Raw genomic sequence first — 24,356 nt, forward strand, 5'->3', positions numbered from 1 at the left:
GGATGTGATACTGCTTATGTAGATTTGTGTTTTGGGGGTAACTGGAGCCACAGTATCTGAAAAAAACAGACAATACGCACCCCCCCCCAGTGCACAGCCACACCTGCAAAACTGTCTGAGCGGGTCCAGTCTCCATGTGTCCCTCTGAGAACACGCTTACTCCTTCCACCAATGCAGCGAGGGGGGGGGGGCTTAAAATTAGCCAACGTGCGCCATCTCAGCTAGCACAAACGTGATAGTAACAGAGTAGTAGCAAACACTGTAGACAGAACCTACAGCAACGCAGCTCCACAACGTCACAGTCAGACTTCTTACCCCTCAGTTTGCATGGCAATGAATTCCAGTTTAACGACCAAGTCTTTTGCCTGTGAAATTGCCGTGTTAATATTTACATACATAGCATGAGAATTGCGGTCAGAGAAGTTACTGATTAAAAGCATGTCTTCTGCTCTTCGTGACAGAAATGCAAAATGCTGTAGGTGTCATGTGATTGCTTCGAAGTCTAGGGGGGGATGTATGGATTACCTCAATGTGACACTACATGAAGCCAATCAGCCCTGTTGCAATCAACAACAACCTAGCCAACTTGTCAGAGGTAGTTGTTATGCAGCTTTTCAGAGCTGATAAGTGGTGTGCAATCCTTTCGCCTGATGGTACAGACATCGGAGGTGCTCACAATGCAATGGCTCTCTCCTTGCTGAAAGAATCCTCAATGACATACAACAAATTGGCCAGCACTGACCTGTATTGCCAAAACTCAAAGAAGACAACAGGGAGGCAGGGCCCCAGTTGTCCACCTTCATTAGTATGTACTGATTACTTTCAGGTCAAACACCACCTCAACGTCCAGAACATGACCCCATGCAGACTCTGTCAGGCTGACCTGTGCTTGGCTTGCATAGGAAGTGGCTTTTGCTGTGCTGGCCACGTCATACAGAGCTGAAGTACGCTGTTAACACACTCAGCAGCTAAGAGATGTGCAGCATGAACACAAACCAAAGGATGGGACACAAAACCAAAGAAACCTCATACGTGGAGACGAAGCGGCCGATGAGAAAGGCAGAAAAAGAAACAAACGTGACATTGTTCCTGGATCAGTCAAACTAAAAGGCCCATAAAATCCACCACATCTTGTTACCGGGTACATTTAATCCACCTTATTAAAAACTGCAGATTCGTTTCCAAAGCATGAGAAATGCAAATGAGGTCAAAAAAGGGTTTATATCCTCCTCACTTTACAGAAATATCATCCACTCTGGACTGAGGGAAATGAGAGAGAGTAAGACTTGTTTATATGTAAATATTATGAAGGTTAACTCAATTTAACAAGCCATCTAGCTATAGAGTTGTCATCATTTAAACTCAGGAGAGTTTTGTAGGTAATATTGACTGCACCAGTTTAGCATGTGACAAAACTACAGGAGGCCACAATCTTGTGAGTCATTGAGACAACAGCCCACACCATGACAAATACTCTAGCAGTATCTATAACTGAAAATGCTCACACATGACACACACCACTCCTCTCCATCACAAGTACATAACAGCCAATAATGCGATATCCACAACCAATACCATGCTGAGCAAAAAAAAAAAGTGTTCCTGAAGGACAATCCCTACAGCTGCAACCAACTGCCATTGTAAGGCTGGTGCACTAATGTATGCCATTCTTCACAAACGAAACTGCAAACAGTTTATTACTGCAAATGTGTGGTCATAGCGTCAGGTATACGTGACTTCACTTCAGTGGAGTCTCCATGTCTTACTGTGAGGACTTTAGCTCCACTCTCTCCTTGACTTGCTGGATGTAGGTGTGTATCATGTCCGTATGCTGATTTATCACTGCAGGTGATAGCGCTAGCTATGATTTATTGTATTTTATCTCTGGAAACATATTTCCTGGAAGGCAGGCTTTTTTTTTTTTTTTTTAGTTGGCTGCAGCTTGGAATACAAAGGCCCCTACAGCAACTGTGTGAAAGAGAAAACGCACTGGCCTTTGGGTTTAATATGTTCAGGAAGATCAGTGTGGATCTGACTTGCATCTGGATCGCAGGCCCGCGGCTAAGGTAGCAGTTCTACTGGGCGCTCTCCGCTCGCTACCAAACTTTAAGCAGTGATTTATTAATAGTCCAGACAGGAAAGCAGAGTGCTCCATTGTTTGCCTCCTTAATACCACTTACTCATTACACCTCTGTAATGATTCCAGTGACCAATGGTGCATCATTTCAGTTTGAGTGAGAAACCAATTTCAGCCGTTTCCTATTACAAGTTCAGGTTTGGCATTTGTTGACCTTTTAGAAGGCAAAAATGACTACAGCTTGGAACGCAGTGGTGAATTTCGGCAAACGGGAAGTGGAGCCCTCTGCCCTCGAAGCGGGAATCTCCCCTAGCTAAGCAAGGAGGGCTGTGGGGGTGGTGGAGAGAAAACAAAAGCACCGCCGAGCTGCTGGCCACGGTGAAGCTGTAATGAATGGGGGAGGCAGAGCTTGGGATGCTGGGAGAGCGGACGGGAGGAGGTCACTCACCGGAGCGGCCGCAGTCCGAGCAGGACACCAGCTCCTCCGCCTGGCCCGTCTTCCTGTTGGAGCCCGAGTCGCCCAGGCAGAAGTCACAGTAGTTATTGGGAATGACCGTTCCGTCCGGGCCTTTCTGGGCTGTGGGAGAGAGGGAGAGTAGGGCTGCTGGATCAGCTGGGATACACAGATATGGACCCTAAGACCCTGCGAGTAACCAGTGCCTCCGGAACATGCCTCAATGTCACTCAAAAACACAAAAACAGAACAATTTGGGCACATTTAGGTTGAAAATACATGTAACAGGTGAGTATGAAGGCTATTATGAAGGTTATTACAGTATTCCTAGCTGTCCCTGTACCACAAGGAAACAGTCAGCAGATGTTTGCCATCCACTCTTCTGGCTCAATGCTGGTGTTGGCCTTCTGGTCCTGATCTAGTGCAGGATTACTGCTGTTGGGTTATTGCTCTCCCCACTGAGCTATTCCTTTATGAATCGTCAACACATTCATCAATGAACCTGAAACAAAACTGTACCGGTCTAGCAGAATGCTACTGGATCGCACTTCAGTCACGCCTTTCTGTCCTGCAGAGGTGTTAGCAGTCCTACATTCAAACTATATTTCCCACTTGGAACTTTGGATGTGCGGATGTTTGCAAACTGAGCAGTAAGGCGGGCACTCTACATAATTCATCTGAATAACAGTTATAGAAGCCACACACTTGAACACATATGAGTCACCACCGTTGACACGAGTTATTAGTGAGTTATTAATTATAAAAACAAAGCAGCTACATGACGTAATATGTTGAGTCAAACATCAGGAGTGTGGATGGGGACAGGCCTGGCGCCTTACGTTTGTGGTTGTCGGAGCAGTGGGCGGGCGGAGACTGGGGCGGCTCCGAGTCCCTCTCGTCCTCGCCCTCCTCCTCAGCCAGGTGGGTGTGGGCGTAGTGGTAGCTCAGACCCGGGCGGTTCTTGTAGCGCTTCCCGCAAACTGTGGGTGGGAAGTAGCAACACACAGGGGCCCGTCAGAACCGCTGCTCCCACAACACCGGAGTGGACTGGTACCAGTCCGCAGCGGGCCAGACCTAGAGCTTTCACCTGGGCAGTGTCGTAACAAGAGCAAACGCCGATCCATTCAGCTTTCCCAGTAATCACCAGGGGCAACCAGTTTCCCCTGGATCCCTGACTGTTTCATTAGGTGTCCGTCAACTTGCACTGCACTTGATTTGATTGGCACAGATTGGTGTTAGCAGAAAAATGGGCCAGGTGGCAAAAATACCATTGCCAGTAACACAACTATAATTAAATATTATCATGGAATTAGTCAATCCAGGCATATTTGTATTAATCTGACATTACACATTGAAAGGTGAAGGGCAAATTTTACAACACTATCGAATGAAACTACTCTTGAAAGGGTGTCCTGGAAATTAATCATGTTAGGAGATGTTATTTTTGCGTTCATTCTTGGCTTTTTACAAGAGGTCCTTCTTGGCACAAACACTGTGTTATCTGTGGATCATGCCCAGGATGAGCACCACGTGTCCTGACATGTCAGATGTAAAAAGTGGATTAATGTGTTGTGGTTTCCGGGACACCCCTCGTTTCACCTTGAGAAAGCTGTAAACGTCCGCTGAACTGATAGCATAGCCTGGTGCTCGTGAGGCAGTGTTTGCTTTTACACCAGCAAACAGAGTAAATCACAGACTGGGGTTTTTTTACCTTGGAAAAGTAAGATTTCACCAAAGAAATCCCCTAAATTCCCTAAAAGCAGGTGAAGGCCCTGGAATGTGAGCGACAATTCAATATTCAGTTATCCACAACGACACAATGCTACAGACCTAATTCACAAAAGCGCTGGGAGAGGCAATACTACGCACTGCTTCACTGTATTGTGGGGCTAAAGGGTTTCTAAAAACAGGTACTATCGCAATCTAAAACTTACCAGGAAAAAGTGAGCCAAGGCAGTAATAATTCATGAATTGAAAATAGCTATTTTAGGAGGAATACCTATATTTCTACAGTTTAGTCTAACTTAACCCCGCCTTTCTTTTAAATTAGGTAGCGCTGCAATGTCATAAGGGCAGCAACATCTGGACTATTGTCCACTACCTCAGTTTGACCTGCTAACTCTAACACAGGGGAAGAGTGGAAATGGTTCAGTGACTGGGTTGAGAGATTAGCTCCGACAGGAAAGAATGAGCTAGCAGCACAGGAGAGAGTGGGTGAGAACACCATCACACGGGACTTTGGACCAAGCATGTTTGCGCTCACTATGGAGTTTGATCTGCTCTGCCGCTATGACCTGTGACTCTACTTCACAAGACAAATGGCAAAAGCAGACCTTGCAGTGATCTCAACGTGTCCCTAAAGCTCACTCTTTAGGTGGGGAAGCACTGACCAAGGAGGGACACGAGCCGAGAGTCATGCTGAATGCAACCATATTGATTTCATGGTCCGAAGCCATACAAGTGTGGCGGGCCCTGATCTTGTCCTTAATAAAGCCCAAATTTCCCCAGAGAAGAAGAGGCGGCGACTAGGCCAGATACCTGAGGCTGCAGTTTTTGAGTTATGCTTTTGTTTGTATCTGTCTGAAACAGAGAAGACACAAGGCAAAAAAAAGAAAAGAAAAAAAAACAAGAAACAAGAGTAAGTTTCACTCAGAAAGAGTTAACATTACATGAGAGAACCTGAAACACCTCCCCCCACCCTTTTTTCAAAATGTAAACTACAAAATGACAAGAACATTTGACACAGTGGTGACTGCGGAAAGTGACACCTGATCCTTTTTGTCAAATAACGCAGGGAAAACGATGGCAAATTATCTAGACATTTATTCTCTCCTACCTATGTGCCCTTTCCACTACACAGAAATGGTGTCCATTCTCTGAAGGGGATTATACAGTTCCACAGGATTCTGAGACACAGTCAGAATCCATCCTTAAAAACCCAGTTGTTTCATCTGCATCCAATGACAGAACAATTTCTGTTTTTAATGTTTCTGTTTTTTTCTGTGTAACGTAATAACAGCTCCACATACAACAAACATGTTATAATGATCATTTTACAAAATGAACGCAAAATCAACCAATGCTCTCTTCCCTGTAAGGCTACCCTAAACAAAACAATCTCAATATTGTTATGTGAAAAGAAACTAGCTTTTCACTAACTCTTGTGCTGTTAATTGAATCACGTCTGATAAGATTTCATCTGTAGTAATACAGGCTGAAGAATAGAAGAATGTTTGCAATAAAATCTTTGCAATTAAAAGGGATTACAGAAAGCCTTGAGTGAAGAGGAGTGAAATCATCTGCTCTAGAGTATTGTCTCTGTCTAAGGGGCCCTGTCTATCCAGCTCCTCACCATGTGAGAATAAAGGACTGAATGAAAATTTATTTAACCAATTAAGCCATATCATCCACTAGAGCACTGAGAGAGAATACAGTTAAACAGCACTGTAATAGGCAATTCCCTGTGTTCAGTTGACTTTTACAATATTTTACGCCTGATGTTCACAAAGCATGCATGGTTTGTTACACTTCAGCGGTTGGATATGGTACGTGGGTGCTCAAAATATGCACCACTGCAGTGCAATAACAACTGACCAGAAATGAAATGAGCTAGAGATATCACAGAGGCCAAAGGGGAGCAATCAGGTGTCAGAGTGGGATACTTCAGTTAGCAGAGGAAGCGGTAATATTCTATAACTTGCAATGATCACTTTCGTTAATTCAAAGAGTATATCAGAAGTGTGTTCTTAGTATGAGCAAAACAGAAATGATAACGGCTCTTGATATGCAGACTACATTAAACCCCAGCCTGCAGCTGAAAAACAAATTTTAAATGTGGGAATCGACCATGACAGCCATTTTACAGTAGTAGCTGGTGTTTACTATATGGTTTTATGTTGGATTGACCTGTCCTATAGAACATTTAACAAGGGCAGGAATGAGCTTCCATTATTGTGCACTTCTATCATGCCCTTGTATGTGTTGCATTGCTGGCGCGACCGGTGCTAATTTTAACTTGCGGTATCTTTCGAGGGTATGTGTTGTCCGCCGCATGCCGCGGGCACTTACTGTCACAGACATATGGCTTGTCCTGATCATCCACAGAGGCGGCTTCTGTCTTCCTGCGTCCTGAGCCACGTCCCTGCAGGCAGAGCAAGCTCACCGTCAAGCCAGCACCCCCTACTGGGAGACACACGCTACTGCACTACTGCACCTCCTGCACGGGAGGACAAACGTCTTCATTCAAACCTCAAAGGCATGATAAAAACTGTTTGTCATAACATACTCTTACTGTTCACAGAAAAAGGGTGTCTGTCAAACTGTTAGAAAAACACATATTAATTAAATTACAGTACCAGTTAGGAGTTTGGACACACCTGATTAAGATCATGGGAAACAAGACATTCTGATCTCAACACGTATGATTTAATGTTTGAAATTTGCTTTTTAGACAAATATAAATTTTAACGATATATGAATTTCATTCTAAAAAAATGAATTAAAAAATATTTGCCTATTTTGAGAAATCTAATAAATGAGATAGTTTTGATTTGTTTATAACACTTTTTGGGTCACTGCATAATTCCATTTGCATTGTTTCATAGTTTTGATGTCTTCGCTATCATTCTAAAATGTGGAAAATAGTAAAAATACAGAAAAGTGCGTCCAACTTTCTGACTGTATATCACAATATTTCCAACAGTAATAGTGTGTGACTAAAAACGTCTGGCAGTCCTCTGCATAAAGGGTCAAATGCATGATCACTTTTACAAAGGTCAGTTATTTCACAGTCAGTCACAAAATACTGTGTCTGAGCAAATATGGATACTTGTAGATAAGCTTATCTGCATTTTATCTCACTAAAGCCAAAAAAATGTCTTCCAACCAGGTTTATTTCTGATAACTTGCTGTGCTAGGCCACTGTAGTCCATTTGTTCAAAGAATTTTGTTGAAACTTCAAACCGCTTCTATCAAAAGGCAAGACTCAAACATTTGAAATTCTTAATATTTTCCATGTGACTTAAGAAGATGCAAATAATGTTATAACTACAAAGAAAAAATATGACAGATCCCGATGAGAGATTCTGACTCTGCTGGCTCCAAGACAAACAGAAGAACAATGAGAGCTGTATCTGAGTGGCTGAAAGCTACACGAGGCCTGCTTTCATTTGCTGTTTTGCTGTGTCACTGTCATAGGTAAGCTCTTACAGAAATGACCTCTCTAGGCTGGTAAATTCAGCTTTGCTCTTTCCACACAAATGCCATCCAACTGCTAGGCATACATCAGCTCCAGGCCGCCCATCTCCGAATTGATTACCTCGCTCTGCCCATCCCTTGCGAGAGATGTTTGAAAAATGACTTATATAATCAGCTGATTCAGGTCACCGTAATGACTGAGCATTAGCTGTGCTGCTAGTCCCTGCCAAAGCACGCCTGTGCAGAGTTTCAGAAGCACCGGAGGCGCTTCCTGCAAAACTGCACGGTGAAATAAGCACCTGGATGAGGTGTTAACCACAACACATACACCTACCAGTGAATTATACCCTGAGATGAACTCGAATTATAAAATTCTGACAAAGATCAAATAGAGAAATATCAGAGGTTCACTGTTGCAGAAAACACAGCAGGATGGAAGTCGACTCCTCACTAACATCCCTCTCACACGAAGATGGTTTGCAACTAATGTTCTCCACTCTCCATTTTCTCTAAATTGGAATAATCCGTTTGCATCCAGGCCTAATTTGGCAGGGTGTTCTGCCACATCTCTTGCTTATTTCCATCCATCCAGGAAAATAATCAGTAGCCTGATGAAGGAACCCTCAGAGCCACCCCAAAACAAGGGGCAGAGCTTGCTGCCGGTACAGACACACAGTTCAACAACCGCGGCTTTCATAAGCCTCAGAAAAATTTCTGGTTTTGGAGCCACATAAGGCAATGCTTATCCTGCAATTATGTAACAAAGGATTTAATAGGTTTTTCATAACAAAAAGGGAACACCCCGTCTCCCTCCTGTCTTTGAAAACTCTTACCCGGCCTTTGCTTCTGTGCTTCCTTTTCGGAGTGTCCACTTCAAAGTCCTCATCGTCATGGAAACCGTCCCCGTTTTCATCAGCTTCTAAGACCCTCTGCAAAGGAAGACACAGGGTAAGGAAGGCAGTCTTACGCTGCAGACTGCAGACCAATGCAAATTAGTGGGACGGGCTGAGCTCCTGCCAGTTCCAGTTCCCTAAACTTATGCATCAGATGAGTTGGCATCCAATCCAATGTGGCTGTGACTAAAAAATTAAGATCCAGGAGAGATGGAAACCCCTCAGGGCCCCCTCAAAGCCCCCCGCCCCCACACCTGGATCTCCAGCAGGTTCTCGTCCTCCTTGGCATTGCTGTTGCTCTTCCTCTCCAGGCTTTCTCCTCTCAGCAGTGCTTCCAGGGTGGTGCCCTCCACGGGCAGGGGCTCCTTCTTGGGTGCCAGCTCCCCCTCTGCGGGCACAGGCCACGGCGGGACAGTCAGACAGTGCCATGTAACACGGACAAGTCGGGTCAGCGCAACCAAAAAGCTTCCACCACCCCAGTCAATTTCTACATGAAAATTAAATCACTCTTTGAATAACTTCAGCACCCACACACATTTTATCTGTGAGAAGTGAGCTGCAATTCACGGACCTCTTCGAGCCTGTGAATTTGTTCCATAAGCTCTTCCTGTCAGCTTGACCTGGGTGTCACGAGGAATAAAACATGAAACATACCAGGTGCATGAGATGAAAGGACAGAGAGAGGAGGGGGGGGAGACAGGCAATTCTGAGCTAGTCGGCAACCTTGGTCTATTTCACTTCTATTTCATTTGGGGGCGTCAGTTCAGAATCAAAACGGAGGTATCCATGTCACTAATAATGTCCAAGATTCCAGACGAACATCTTAAATTCTTACATTCAGTTATGTGTGCGCTTTTTCCTCTTCAGTTTACATATGCTTACAGGAACAAACCAGTTCTGAGAAACATAAAAATATGAACGGCCAGTTTCTTAGGTCTGGAGGTAAAGAGCAATCCTCCTTCTGCTCCCAATGAAAGGGATGAACTCTGCCAAGCAGGGTTATTTCCGCCTGTGATCTCTCATAAAAGCAGGGGCGAGAGGCGAGCGCGGGATGAAAAAGGACACGGGGTTCTAGGTGGAGTCTGCGGATGCTCTAAGCCGTGTTTATTGAGTGCTCAGCCCCGCCGAGCGCCCCCCCCTCCCAACCCCCACCCACCAGCCCCCCATTGTGTCTGCGCAGGTTGACTTTCAGCTGTCAGCGACGAGACAGCCTCCCCCCCCCGGGGAGTCAGGGATGAAAATAGAGCAGCCTGTCTGTGAGGAGCCGCTGCTTGTGCATGCAGGCGGAGTCCCCGCCCCTGACCACCTCCACCTCCCCTGCTGCCGGCGCACCGGCTCCCATACTAAAGAGACGGATCCTCACGCTTTCCTCCGACGCCGCACCTGCCTCCCGAAACCACGGCGCCGTGCCTTTCAGAGGGGTCTGCCTCTTATTACCGCAGCTGCCAGGTCTCTTCTGCTACACATCTGAAGGACTGTTCCAGGCAGGACACACTACGGCTTCTTGCACAAGCTCCATGAACGAGAGGTGTAAAACTGCAACGCAAGTGTGTCTGGATGCAGAACAGTAACAAACACAATAATAGCGGTATTTGGACCCACGTGGTCCAGCAGCCCTATAATCGGCACCCAGACAGAGGCCCCGCAGTCCTCCTACGGAGCAGAAGTTCCCTCTGTTTGTGTTCCCTGTCAAGCTGCGGGGGGTGGGAGGGGTGCGGAGTCTCGTGGATCTGCCACCGATAGGGTCGACCTCATGCCTTTCATTAATTGAGAGGGAAATGGAATAAAAATAAATGAAAGACGTGAGGTTGATCCTATCAGCAGCAGCCCGTGAGACTCTGCCCTCTCCTCTGAGCAGGAAGCGCTGAGAGAAAGAAGCACTGCTCTGTGAGGCAGACAGGCCTGCAGGACTGCTTGACTCTGTCATGAAAATCCACGGAATGCAACGACGGAGAGAATCCATGCAATACACCGATGCTGTGCTAGTGCTGACTGAGGCGACGGTAGAGGGTTACAGAGTGAAACTCTAGAATTTCTAAATTATAGGGCTGTCAACGTTAAGGCGTTAACGCTTGTTCGCGATTAATCGCAAACTTTAACGCGTTAATGATTTAACGGTAATTAAACATATTATCAAGTTTGACCGCAACTTCCTTCCGTAATTCCAGCGCGGATATTTACCTGTCTGAATTACTGAAAGGCGTGGCAAACGCAGAAGTGCTGAACGGCAAATTTTAACCCTTTCGCATGTAACTTATTTGTTATGGTATGTAGCGCGCGTGTTACTTTATATGGTTCTTTATGTTTTCATTTGCGTTATTAAGTTTCTTATAGATTTCAGTTAGTATTTGCTATATTTTTAGAGTTAAATCGCTGTTTCCTCAAAGCTAAAATTAGCTAGAATTTCTCCTAGTGTTCTAATCGCACCAGCTTTAGCATATGCGCTAAACGGCTAATCACACCGGTGTGACCGTACGCGCGAAAGGGTTAAAACGAAATTTGCTGTTCAGCACATCTGCGTTTGCTGCGTTTGCTGGGTCTGCCAGGTAAATATCCGCGCTGGAATTACGGAAGGAAGTTGCGGTCAAATTTGATAATGTTTAATTACCGTTAAAACATTAACACGTTAAAGTTTTGCGATTAATCGTGAACGAGCGTTAACGCCTTAACGTTGACAGCCCTACTAAATTCAAAAACAAATTGAAAAGAAGTACAGATTAGTTTATTTATACTGGAAGAACACGCGTTTTACCCCTTTTCTAATGAACATCCATCGCAGTTCTGATTGTGGTGATGTGTGCAGCATGCCCTCCCACCCCCTGCCACAGAAGACCGGATGTCTTTTACCATTCTACAAACAGAGTGGTGACTGGCGCCCCTCAAAACACACCACTGTGGCCTTTATTCTTCAATTAATTGGCCTTCTTTGCATACAAGGCGTGATACTAATTGGCTTTTGCTAATTTATACATCCCTGTTTGGGTAAAACGCCCTCTCACCTATGAGATCTGCCGCCAGCCACTTTTAGGCCTGATTATTTGAGATCAGCTAAGCTCATTACCCTGGTGATCCAAAAGCTCCATCGTTTTTCTGTCATAAATCGACTCAGCAGCAGCAAATGACTGGAACAAAATTCAACTGAAGATAAGTTTTAGGAATTGAGTAACATTATCTCACTTTTTGCCTTTTTGCATAAGCACAGAGCTCTGTCCAACACTGGTACCTGTGCATTTGCGCCTCTGTATTGTCAATTCTTTGTATTTGCTGTGTTTGCCTCTTTATTGAACATGAAAACTGGCTCTCTGTGAACTTACCTGGTCAAATGCAGAAATAAACTAAAATACATTTTCCCCATGTTGAAGTGACTCGTTTTTGATGCAGTGGGTATGCTGACCCTTTACCCCAAAGGGGTACTTTTCTGAGCATGCTCACAGCTTCAGCCCCTGCTCTGTGTCCTGGAGGTGTGGCTCTGTGGTTCACTACCTGAACACCTGCTCAACAGGATCCTGTCCACGCAGCAGGAAGCAGGGCCCGGTCTCACTCCAGCGTTCTCTATTTGCTTATCAGAGGCCCTTATCCAAAGTGAGTGCCGTTTTTTAAACACGATACAATAACGTACTTATACTTTCAGCACTTCCGGTTAAGCGCCTTGCTCAAGGCAACAACAGCAGAGCCCCATCTCTGGGTATGAATCTGCCGTCTCCTGGCTAGGAGTCCACTTCTTTAACCGCTGCGCTACTCTCGCGCCCCAAGCACACCATCAAACATGTTTAAGCTTTGTTCTGTTTCCTTCGGTTCGTCTCATTTTCCTAACTGTGTTGACTCCGCTCTAAGGGTGCGCAAACCACGAAGTAAACGGCGGCACAAGTATCACACGGCGCATTTAATCAGCCAGGCGAGGTGCTGCATTTCCGACGGCCCCGTCCCCGCACCTGCGAGGGCTTTGTTTCCACCCTCTCCGTTTCAGGGTTACGCTGGCGGTGCGCCGCTTGTGTGAACCGCCTCCAGAAGGGAGCTAGCCGGGAACACAGCTGGGGGGCTGCGCTGCTCTACGGAAACAATAACCCGAGGAAGTGAGGGACGAAGACTGGGCTTCATTCTTTCCTCTTATCAGGCTCCTCACACATTCCTCCTAAAGCCCCTTCAGACAAATAACTTCCACTCCTGTGCTGTTAGGAAACAAGGGGGAGTGGAGAGCGGTAAGCAATATCACTCTTCCTAACGAGGCATTGCCTGCATGCCAGATAACTTCGGCTGGATACTTAACTCTCCTTTCTTGGGGGATAAATTGTGTCCTAAACAAAAAAGGCTTAAGTTTTTAAACTGAAGGGCCCTCTTTGTTTTGGACGGGATTGCGTTTCGAGTGAATATAAAACCGTCTCTAAGAGAGCTAGCCGGTCCTTTGACTTGCGGTCGGAGCCGCAGGGGGGGCCACTGAGCAGCTACCTGACCTCTGGTGCAGGGGCCAGGTAGGAGGCACGGTTCCCATGCCGACAGAGAGAGGGGGCATTGATGCGATGGGAGTGTAACGAGAGAGCAGGTAATGAGAGGCAGATGGGCCCCAGACCATGGCCTCCGGCTGGCCCTGCCTGCACAGGCTGAGGAGTAAAGCCTGCAGGAATGTGCAGGTTCCACCCGGCGGTGCAGGAGGGAGGCAGGCCACGAGAGAGCGAGAGGAAGGGAGAGAGAAGGGCGGGGGTAAAAAGAAAGGCAGGAGTGAGTGAGTGAGTGAGTGAGTGAACTAGTATAAGTGACTGAGCTAATGTGAGTTATGGCATGAGTGAGTGAGGGAGCTAGCATGAGAGAGTAGGTGAGTGAGTGAATAAGCTGATGTGTGAGTCAGTAAATGGGTCGGTGAACGAGGTGATTACAAATAGAGTGGAGAGAGGAGGAGGAGCTTGAAAGGAAGAAGGGCAGAGGTGAGAATGAGGGAACAAGTTAGGAGAGGCAGAAGAGCAGGAGAAAGAGAGACGGGGAGGGAGGGAGAGAACGAGATACGACAGGCAGGGACTGTGGCTGCGAGAATGAGAAAGGAGGGAGAGTGAAAGACGGAGTGAGTGTGTGAGAGAGAAAGTGGGGTGAAAAAGCAAGTGAATGTGTGTGAGAGTGAAACAAGGGGAGAAGAGGGTGAAAAGAACTGCTCCGCTTGTGCTGCTGGACATCCCACAGAGTTACAGCACGCAGTCATTCATTACCCATAAAACGCACGGCCAGTGAACACGTACCCGGAGTGTGTCGCACGTTTAGAGTGGATTACCTCACAGAACACAATGAGTAAAAAGTGTAGCGGGCGGAAGGAGAGCGTGTGAGTGAGGGCGGCCGGTCGGCGGAGGGGATTTTAGGACGCCCTTCCTCTTACCGAGGCGCAGCTCGCACAGTCGCAGCTGGGGGTCGACGGGCGTGTGCAGCCTCCTCTTCTTCCTCCAGCAGCGGGCCGGGTACGTGTACATCTGCCCCGCGGCCATCCCTGCGCACACAAACCAGCTCACGTTAACCACCTTCCCCCCCCTTCGGAGGGCTCCCCTAAACCTCCACGTGACTCACGCTCTCCCCTCACGCCACACGGGGCCTGACGTGTGTATACATTCCTCCGTGGTAGCTGGCCGCACATCTACACGGTCTCAAACTACGGATCTGAGCTCGCCTGTCGACCACTCTTTTGGCAGCCCGTTTCCCTTTGTTTCGATCCCACATATTTTTTTTTTTATATAATTTGTTTACCACTCCCAAGTATATTTTATACGATGCATCCCATGTCATTACGCTTTCAGTGGAAGCAGATGGGGGATAAAGCAGCGCAAATGTGTTCAAACAAGAGCCTGCCGACCACAAAGTACAGGGTGGGACCCGGGCCTCTCCAGACGAGATGCGGGTTCTATTTGTGTCCAACTTTTGGTATGCATATTGTTGTTCCCATTGGCAGCTCATGCCGAATTAGTCCCGAGCCAGATCATAAAGGCCTTTAAAAAGCTACGACTGTAAGGGTGTGGTCAGATGCACGGGGGAGAAACGGCTCACTGCGCGTTCGCCTTCCCAACTCTGGATCCGGGATGAAAAAACATCTCTAGAACGTGCTGCTCGTCCGACTCCCTCTGCAGACCTCACTGATCGTACCCCTAGCCCTCATCCTCGGGGGTGGGTAAGGTTTCAACTTTTAAAAAAAAAAAAAAACGAAGGGTGGACTTGGGGTTATTTATATAAGCTGAAGAAGGCAATGGGAGTTGAGAGACCGTTTACAGCCTGCACTCACATAGCTCTCCCAGAAACGTCACCGAAAACAAATCACTGATGCAGGACGTTAGGGTCCGCATTCAATCCAGCGGCTGTGGCACCCTGTCCAAACTTCCAGTGACAAATTCAGGCAAGCGCTCCACTTCTTTTTCATACATCATGGTGAGTTTGGGGGGTCAGAGAAATGAACAAAAAATAAACTGTGAGAAGGGAAAAACTGGCTTAAACTTGGTGCTCGGAGATACGGGCAGAATACCATGTGCGGCAGGTTGAGCTTAGCCGGGCAGACCTAGAAATGCCCTCTGGCACAAGCTGCACGTAGTTGTTGAGTGGCTGAGGTATGTGACGACCGTGACGGCCACCGTGGTGCTATGCCCTGGGGTCATGCGGGGTCACACAGGGCGTGGTCTTACCCTGACCCCGCCCCAGCCCCGCCCTGGCCCCACGCCACCCCACCCACCTGGCCCGCGGTGGCGGCGCTCCATCCAGATGTAGCAGTTGTTCTGCGCCACGCCGGTCTGCGAGTCCAGGAAGGGCAGGCGCACGCTGCGCTCGGCGCACAGGCGGGCATTGTAGCTGCGGCAGTGCTCGATGGCCTCCTTGTAGAACTGATCGCCCAGCCTGCGGAGATGCCACACAATCTCAGCACTGCAATCATCCAAAAATCACCCCCCTCCCCCCCCACCCTTTAAAACAGACATATCTGTGACACCGTACATGAACGCGATGCATCCTACCTGTGAAATGGTTTCAGTTTATTTTTTCCCTTGGCTGTATGTCCTGACCACTGAAACTGTGCGTTTGGTATGATGCTGAACGTATATCATCAGCTATACAGCTGAGGAATGTGCAAACATGCTTTACCGCTGTATGTCTATGCAGTGTTTATACAAGGAGACATAAAAATAATACCCAAAATAAGAATTACAGCGTATCAGGTAAAATCTGACAGATTGATTGGTTCTTCCATTCGCGGTGTGTTATTAAGCTGGTGCAGGCAGCTGCTGTTGGGAGCCGCACTCAAGCAGACCGTGACACACTGTGAGCAGCGCAGCGTCTGCTGTGAGCTCGGATTCGCCAGCTCACTCCTCCTGTCTGGAGAGAGGCAGAGCGGGGCTGGACGCTGTCCTCAGCTGATCCTCCTCCTGCACTCTCACGCAGCCGTGTTTTTATCAGGCCGGGCCCAGCTTCAGAGCGCCGCCCGGCCCCGCTTCCAGTGCGCCCGCTGGGGGAGAGAGAGAGCGCCTCTCTCCCGCCCCAACCGCCCCCCCGCCCCCGCGGGCAAATCCGCACGGGAGCGCCGTGCTCTCGGCCAGATAAGAGACGCGGCTGCCAGATTTACCCAGAATGCAATCCCGCCCCCCCCCCCGTCGGTCTGGAGTGGGGAGGGAGAGGCGAGGAGGGAGGCCGCGCCTGCCGCGTGCGGAGGGAGTGAGCCTGCCGACCCGGCGACTCCGGTGACTCTGGCGGCTCCGGCAGCTCCAGCCTGCCCCCCCCCCCCAGCCCCCCGCCTCCCCGCTTCCCAGCCAAGTTGTGTTAGTTTAATTTATGGCTTTTAATCACTGGGCTGCTGTGAAAGTGGATCCACAGTGGCGGTTTATCTGGGCTGGCGTGCGGGGGGGGAGGTGCACGGTAATAAAAGCGGAGGAAAAATGGATTCGAGAGGAGGGATCGGGGAGGAGATCCCCCGGGAACCGGGTATGGGCTCGCGCCAGTGTCCGTCAGGCCACAGAGAGCGTCGCGGGGGGGGGGGGGGGGGGGGTGTGCGCGCGCATGGGGAGGGGGCTCAGGAACGCCCTTCGCGATACGCCTGCCGTCCACACGGGCCCGACTAGATCGCGCCACCTCCCCGCGAATTAACCGGGCCCGACCGGCCAATTAAACGGCCGGCTCCGCCGTCGCTCTGGAGAGCTGACACGCAGTCTGCCGGCGAACACGTGCGTGCCGTTTTCGGGGGCTGGCCTGCCCGTCTCCATCCGACCCGGCGGGCTCTGCGGCCGCGGCACCGCGGTTACGGCGGCCAATTATCTCCGAACGACCTTCCTTTGTTAGGATCTGCTGCCTCAGCCTGCAGCTCCTGAGGCGGGGGGGGGGGGGGCAGCGACTGTGAGCTTCCCCTGCATTTCTCCGGAGTCTGACAGCGAGGATGCAGGGCAGGTCTGTGCTGCTGTATCTGCTCACAGGAATCAGTAACGGAGAGGCTGGGGATGGGGCGGAGCGCACTCCGGCCCCGGGCTCAGTCCGCCTGGAGGAGACGCCCCCGCCGCAGCTCCGCTCGCCGTGATTTACCGCCAGCGGGAAAGGTCCAAAAAGCTGGCCCCCTTCTGCTCGGTGTCTGTCTGCACACAAAGAGGAGCGGCAGCGGGGGAGGAGGGGGGGGGGGGAGGTGTCAGCTATCACGAGGAGCCGCAACGTGAATCGGGCAGCGGGACGGGAGGAAAAACAGCCCGCCGCTCGCCGGAACGAACCCCCCCCTCCCGCTCACGTCCCCGAGCAGGCGCGAACCGGGGAGCGGAGAGATCGGAGGTCTCGCACCGCGTTCTCGCCTGCCAGTCGGTCCGCGGTGTTAAAGTGGCATGCTAAAAACGAGGCGGCGGCACAGTCGGCTCTCCCGCGAAGGGTATCGACCGGCTTTGCGTCAACGGAGGGCTGAAAGACATCACACCAAATAAATAAATAAATAAGCACACAAAAAACATTGGTGCGGTGCTCGTGTAGCCGGTGGTGACCTGTGACACGGCAGCAGACAGCGGCCACCGGCCCCCGCCAACAACAGCGAGGTCTGTGGAGCTAATCAATTGGAACCACATGTTCTCAATTACAAGCCCCTCTCCGCCCCCCGGAGGAGCAGGCGGCCATTTTGAACTCCAATCGCAGGTCTCAGGGTTTGGGTATCTGAGCCCCCTCCCGCCCCTCCTAACGGGACCAGGGAGATAGGTGGGCTGCGAGAGGGGGCTGGGGGCACTTTCTGGCAAACAGAGGCCTCCTCTCTCTCTCCCTGCCTCCTCTCTGATTAGATCTGCGCTCCCTTGGCCGGCAGATACACAGAAATGTTTGGAATGTCGCCTCGGACAAAGAGAAAGGTCCGGGAGGCCGGGGGGCACAATGGGCCCCTGTGTTCTGCACCTCGAGGGAGGGAGAGAGTGTCAGTGTGATCCGGGAGCAAACACAGAGCCAGGTACACCAGGCAGAGAGAGAGACAGACAGACAGAAAGAGAGAGAGACACAGACAGAGAGAGTGTCAGTATGATCGGAGAGAGCAAACGCAGACCCAGGAACACCAGGCAGAGAGCGAGAGCGAGAGAGGGAGAGAGAGAGAAAGCAAGAGAGAGAGAGAGAGAGAGAGAGAGTGAGAGAGAGAGCGAGAGAGAGAGCAAGAGAGAGAGCATGAGGGAGAGGGAGCGGGGAGTGAGAGAGAGTGGGAGAGGGCGGGAAAGAGAGAGAAGCCATAGGCAGGGAGAGTGTCAGTGTGATCTAGAAGAGCAGACACAGACTCAGGTACCAGAGAGAGAGGGAGGGAAACTGAACAAGAGAAAGACCTACAAAGACTGAGTGAGAGAGAGAGAGAGAGAGGGGGAGCAAGAGAGAGTAAAAGAAGGAGAGAGCAATAGAGAGACAGACAGAGAGAGAGAGCGAGAGAGAGAGAGAGAAGAGAGCAAGACAGACTCAGAGAGACAGACAGAGAGAGAGTGAAAGAGAGAGAGAGAGGGCATGAGGGAGAGGGAGGGGGGAGAGAGAGGAAGCCATAGACAGAGAGAGTGTCAGAGTGATCTGAGAGAGCAAACGCAGACCCAGGTACACCAGGCAGTAGGAGAGGGAGAGACAGACAGAGAGAGAGAGAGAGAGAGTGAGAGAAAGGGCATGAGGGAGAGGGAGGGGGGATGAGAAAGAGTGGGAGAGGGAGGGCTAACAGAGAGAGGGAGACACAGACAGAGCGAGTGTCAGTGTGATCTGAGAGAGCAAACGCAGACCCACGAACACCAGGCACAGAGACTGTAAGCAAATGTCACGTTAAAACCAATACTGCTGTTCCAAAAAGCATCTTGCTCTTGCATCTGCGTGTACATTTCTTCATTAAAAACACATCCAGGACCGCAGCCCAGAGCTTCGGGTGTTTCAAAAAGAACGCTGAGCCGAGCTTTAATTTCCCCAAGGGAGAGGTTCCTGAACAAATCCACGAGGACACACTGAGACACTTTTAATACGGGCTATAACAAACGTGCCCTGATGCTCCGCGAAGAGACACCAGCGATCACCTCCAAACAAAGCGAACCGGCTCGTAATCTCCCGCCGATGCCATTTTACTGCACATTACTGTGATTAACTTTAAAGTGCCCCGCAGAAAGCTTTTTATCAGCGCAACAGCGTCGAGCTCGGAGTGGCCATTTACCCTGATCTGTGGCAGCACGCTCACAGCGCGCCGGGCTGGCGGAGAGCTCAGAGCCGCCCCGAGACTTCACAAAAACAGGCCCTGACAACCGAGCGGCGCCGACTGAAGCTCCCTGGACAGCTCTATCTGTCAGATTGTCCCGCCGTGGTGGGGAGATAAGAGAGTTCCCAGCTCTGTCAGGTGGATCAGTCTCTGGTGGGATGTGTTGCCACGGTTCCGGTGCGTGTTCGGCACGGCGGCAGGTGTTATGCCACGGGTGTGAAATCTCACCCCTCCGCTCGCTGAGAGACCCCCCTAGAGACAGGCCCTGAATATGCGCAAGGTGACACTGGTACCAGAGCCCGGGGCTGCCTTCCCTATGCGTTGCCTAGGCACGCTCTCCCATTGGAGGGCCACGTAGAGGGCACGGCCATCTCGCGTCTTATTGGTCACAGGTTGTGTCGGAGGGGATCCGACGTTGAACTGCGTGACGACTGCGTGAGGGAAACTCCAAAGAGGGGGGTGTTAAGGGAACCGGGGAATCGAATTGCGCGACAAAGAGGGGGCAGGTTTCTATCGTCCTGTTCATGTCAAGCGTCCCACGGGTCAGACGTGTTCCTCTCAGGTTCGGAAAAACAGTGGGGCTGCAGGAACATTGCATGCTGGGAGCCGCTTTTGTTTCCGCCAGCCTCCAGGAGGAAGATGATTCCTCTCGCCCCCCTCTTGGGAAGAATTACGTGAGTTTGTGAAACTCGGGCCTTGGTGGGGGATGAAGAGACGTGATTTGTTTGGGACGGGTGGGACAGGGACCATCATCTAATCAGCTGCAGGTTAGCCATTAACAAAGCATTATCATTTACAGCACGACTGAGTGAAAGGCTGTTCCACACGCGTGGCACGCACCTCACGCCACAGGCAAGCTCAGCAGAACACGTCACTCTTTCTGCCTCGTTCCTCCTCAAAACCCGACGACGTTATAACAACGTTTAAAAAACAGCGCCACGGAGAAAGAGAAGACAATCGACCAAACCCAGAGACACGTGAAACTCAACGGCTGCGTTTCGGAGGAGCTTCTACGGAGTGCCACGAGGTCACGTTCAGCCTTTCGCCCCGAGCCGTGCCGCGGTGCCTCGGCTACGCTGAGGGGAACACGCTCGGCAGTTTTCGTGGTTTCCGTGGTCTGGAGATAGAGGTGTGGCGCGGTGGCCGCGAGAGGCCCAGAGAGGCGACTCCTCCAGGGGAACCCGGCCACGGCTGGAGGAATTTTTCCACATAAACAATGGCGACTTGAAAAAAAAGCCCCGGACGCGTCCAAGAGAGCTTTTCAGGCCACTGTGCGCTCTCCTCGCTCCCTTTTTTCGGGGGGCCTGGGTTTACACAGAAACAGGCCGGTCCCGACGCGGGGAGAGAGCCGGGCTCGAGCGGCTCCGTGTTTACATTTGCAATAAAGGGGAATTCAAAACACGGAGCCAGCGGAAGACACTTATCAGTGAAAAGGAGAAGCTATCACTGTAAACAAGGAGCTGGCCGGGCCCGCTTCAGAATAACATGCATAATGCGCACCGCTAACGACGCCAAGTCTTCACATTTCCGAGCCTGACTTCCACTGGTAGAACTTAACTGTTAGAAGACGTTTTGCAAGGATGTTAAACAGCACCTTGGGTAGTTTTATCAATTTGTGGTCAGGTTTTAGTCCTAAATGAGAACTATATGCCCAACCCACTAATCAGTGCTGAGGTCTTGTTCTTGCAAACAGATTTAATGTGGCTGGGACTTAATGTACAGGACTATAGAAACACTATGACTGTAATACTGTTGTTACGATCGAGTCTGTGACATTATTGCTCAGCAACAACATTACAGCAGCATTGTGAAAATGTTCCGTGTCAGCTGGGCCTCTCTTCACCAGACCTGGAGAGCATACTAAGGACAGGACGATTTTCGGCACAAACTCCCTCTCCAGGACCTCACCCTCACCCTGAGGACGTCTCCACCCCTCCCTCCTCCCTCTCCTTCACGCTATCACTCTGCCTGGGTCTCCCTCCCTCCTTCCCCCTCCCCTCCCTCTCTACCTCTCTCTCTTTCCCCCTGATGATACACACCGCACCCCCCCCCCAACCCCCCCGATACCGTGTCTCGGTTGCCGGGGTTTCGCATACCCTTCCCCCAGTCCATCCATCACTGAATCTATTTTTTTATTATTTCACCCACTCAACTAATGTTACATTCATCCCTACATAACGTCATAATAAACTCATAGACTGTCTACGTAAAGACAAAATATATATAATATACACAGCACACCCAGAATCCTCAAAAGAAAACACATTCTCCACTTGCTTGGCCCCTTAGGAAAAGAAAACAGAACCAGCTGTGCCATGACTGCACAGCCTGACGGAGCCCCCCCTGCGCCCCCCCGGTCTCACTGCAGTCTCCTACACCGCCTCAGCTCAAACCAAACATGAAATCGAAGCCTTCCTCTTGTGGGACCAAGCAAGAGCAGCACGCCTGGACCCGGCGCTGTGCAACCTGGCTGCAGAACACGGCATGTTTAAATGCGATTTTAGGGGAGGGCGTACGGTGACCCCCCGGCCAAGCAAGACAGGGGGGGCGGGTGCAGTGCTGGATGGAAAGCAGAGCCAGGAGTGTGTGTGAGTGTGTGACTGTGTGTGTCTGTATGTGTGTGAGTGCATGTGTGTGCATGTGTGTCTTTGTATCTTTATGTGCATGAGTGTGTGTGTGTGTGTGTGTGTGTGTCTTTGTGTGAGTCTGTGTGTCTGTATGTGAGTGAGTGTGTGCGTGTGTGTGTGTGTGTGTGTGTGTGTGTGTCTGTATGTGAGTGAGTGTGTGTGTGTGTCTTTGTGTGAGTCTGTGTGTCTGTATGTGAGTGAGTGTGTGTGTGTCTTTGTATGAGTCTGTGTGTCCATATGTGAGTGTGAGTGTGTGTGTGTGTGTCTGTATATGCGTGAGTGTGCGTGTGCATGTGAGTGAGTGAGTGTGTGAGTGTGTGAGTGTGTGTGTGTGTGTGTGTGTGTGTGTGTGTGTGTGTGTGTCTGTATGTGAGTGACTGTGTGTGTGTCTTTGTGTGTGTGTGTCTGTATATGCGTGAGTGTGCGTGTGCATGTGAGTGAGTGTGTGAGTGTGTGAGTGTGTGAGTGTGTGTGTGTGTGTGTGTGTGTGTGTGTGTGTGTGTCTGTATGTGAGTGAGTGTGTGAGTGTGTGTGTGTGTGTGTGTGTGTGTGTGTGTGTGTGTCTGTATGTGAGTGACTGTGTGTGTGTCTTTGTGTGTGTGTGTCTGTATATGCGTGAGTGTGCGTGTGCATGTGAGTGAGTGTGTGAGTGTGTGAGTGTGTGAGTGTGTGTGTGTGTGTGTGTGTGTGTGTGTGTGTGTGTGTGTGTGTGTCTGTATGTGAGTGAGTGTGTGTGTGTGTCTTTGTGTGTGTGTGTCTGTATGTGAGTGTGTGTGTGTCTGTGCGTTGGGGGTGGGAGCAGTAATCCATCACGGTCTGGCTCCTTTTTCTGCACTGCTGTACGAAAGAGGGCTGGAAAAAGGAGCTTTATTCCCTCTCAGCACATTCAGGACAAGTGTAGGGCCATACAAACTCATTACACGGCCATTAATCCAATTGACAATTAATTATTTAGGGCCATCGCTGCGAGGAGAGAGGGAGAGGAGCGAGGTGAGCTGGGCCCTGGAACAGGCGCGGCCCTCCTGTCAGACATTCGGCACTTCAGTAAGGGGAAATATCATTGGCGCGGGGGGTTAAAATTTGTAATTCACCACTGAAAGCCATGGCTTACCTTTCTGCTGTCACCTGCTCTAGCTTAAACCTCTAAGCTACTTTTGAGGAATGGTAGTCCAAACAGCCCTTTAAAAATGCAGCTGATGTAAGTACACACACTGATAAAAAATGAACTGTTAAAAATCCAAAAACACAGACTCAGGCTAGCATACCAACCGGTTTCTCACACTGATTACCCATGGTAAATACAATCCTATGCAGATCCTTCCACTTGACCTACTGGGCATTGTGTTAATCCAATAAAAACAGCCTCCCTGAGGAGCCTGGTTAAAGCCAAATGAAACCAGTTCACCCTGAACCATGCCCACAAATCACAGTCAACTCTAATTCTGCATGGTCTGAGCATAATAAAGATATAAGGCCTAATGCAACAGTAAGCCAAAGCTAGGACATGAACCATGGCAGCAGAAAATATAAACAAAGTCACCTTCACTACCTTGGACATGGTATGATGGGCTTGCACTTGGTACATAAAAACACCTCTTCCCATTAAAAGTATCTGCTTTGAACAGTGAGGTGGGGAAGGTGTTCAGGCTATGCCTGCTGGCCTTCCTGTCCTTGTCTGACAGGGTTAAATAACAGCAGCCTGGCATGACGGCTGGCTTTTCCACTGCTTGTCACTGATCCTCATACTCCAATCAAAAAACTCTGGACTGGATAGTATCTTTTACTGGCCTGTGCAACCGGTCAGCTTTCAATCCGAAACGAGTCACCTGAAGTGGGAACAGGATGAGCCCTAAGGCCCAGGTTCAAGTCCGGCTGTGTCATCGCCCGACAATGACAGGGAGCTGGCTTCAAACCCAGCTCCAAAAGTTGGGTAAAAAAGGTGAGAAATTAAAGAAAAAGAGCAACAGAAGTCTGGGTTGCGCCACACTGTACTGCTTAGCCTTTTCTCAGCACCTCAGGAGTACAGGTATAGGAGCTCCATTTGCATGTGATCTGAGGCTATGGAGGTAATGATCCAGACGCCACACAATGATCCGGAAGCAGCTGAGGCCTTTCACACACACACACACATACACACACACACGCCCTCCTCCTCTCGGTCATGTGGCTTTATTCACCGAGACCTGCAAATCGCTGACCACTTAAACCCCTCCGTGCGCTCGCCACAATGGCTGTCAGCCCGTCAATGAGCCCTGACAGCGAGGCGTAATCAGATTACTGCGCCCGTTATGACTCCCAGTGCATTGTGGGAGACGCCCCACGGACGGGGATAAAGGCGGCCGGTGGAAGGGGTCAGCCCCGACATGTGTGGACCATGAGCCAGGGCCCGGGGGGGGGGGGGGGGGCGCCAAGGAAGTAAGAGAGGGAAGGGGCTCGGCCTTTTGTG

At 49.9% G+C, this 24,356-nt stretch overlaps 1 protein-coding gene across 1 annotated transcript in view; it reads right to left on the bottom strand.

Moving 5' to 3' along the window:
- Window positions 1-24,356, bottom strand: part of dpf3 (D4, zinc and double PHD fingers, family 3) — a 47,993-nt gene that overhangs the window by 17,582 nt on the left and 6,055 nt on the right. The window contains exons 3-9 of the mRNA XM_036542325.1: window positions 15,312-15,472; window positions 13,980-14,087; window positions 8,875-9,008; window positions 8,561-8,656; window positions 6,600-6,672; window positions 3,371-3,511; window positions 2,526-2,654 (exon numbers count right to left, since the gene is read on the bottom strand). Of these exons, the coding sequence (XP_036398218.1) occupies window positions 2,526-2,654; window positions 3,371-3,511; window positions 6,600-6,672; window positions 8,561-8,656; window positions 8,875-9,008; window positions 13,980-14,087; window positions 15,312-15,472 (842 nt within the window). The remainder of the gene's footprint in view (window positions 1-2,525; window positions 2,655-3,370; window positions 3,512-6,599; window positions 6,673-8,560; window positions 8,657-8,874; window positions 9,009-13,979; window positions 14,088-15,311; window positions 15,473-24,356) is intronic.

The sequence above is a fragment of the Megalops cyprinoides genome, chromosome 12 (assembly GCF_013368585.1).
Source record: "Megalops cyprinoides isolate fMegCyp1 chromosome 12, fMegCyp1.pri, whole genome shotgun sequence".
Taxonomy (NCBI): domain Eukaryota; kingdom Metazoa; phylum Chordata; class Actinopteri; order Elopiformes; family Megalopidae; genus Megalops; species Megalops cyprinoides.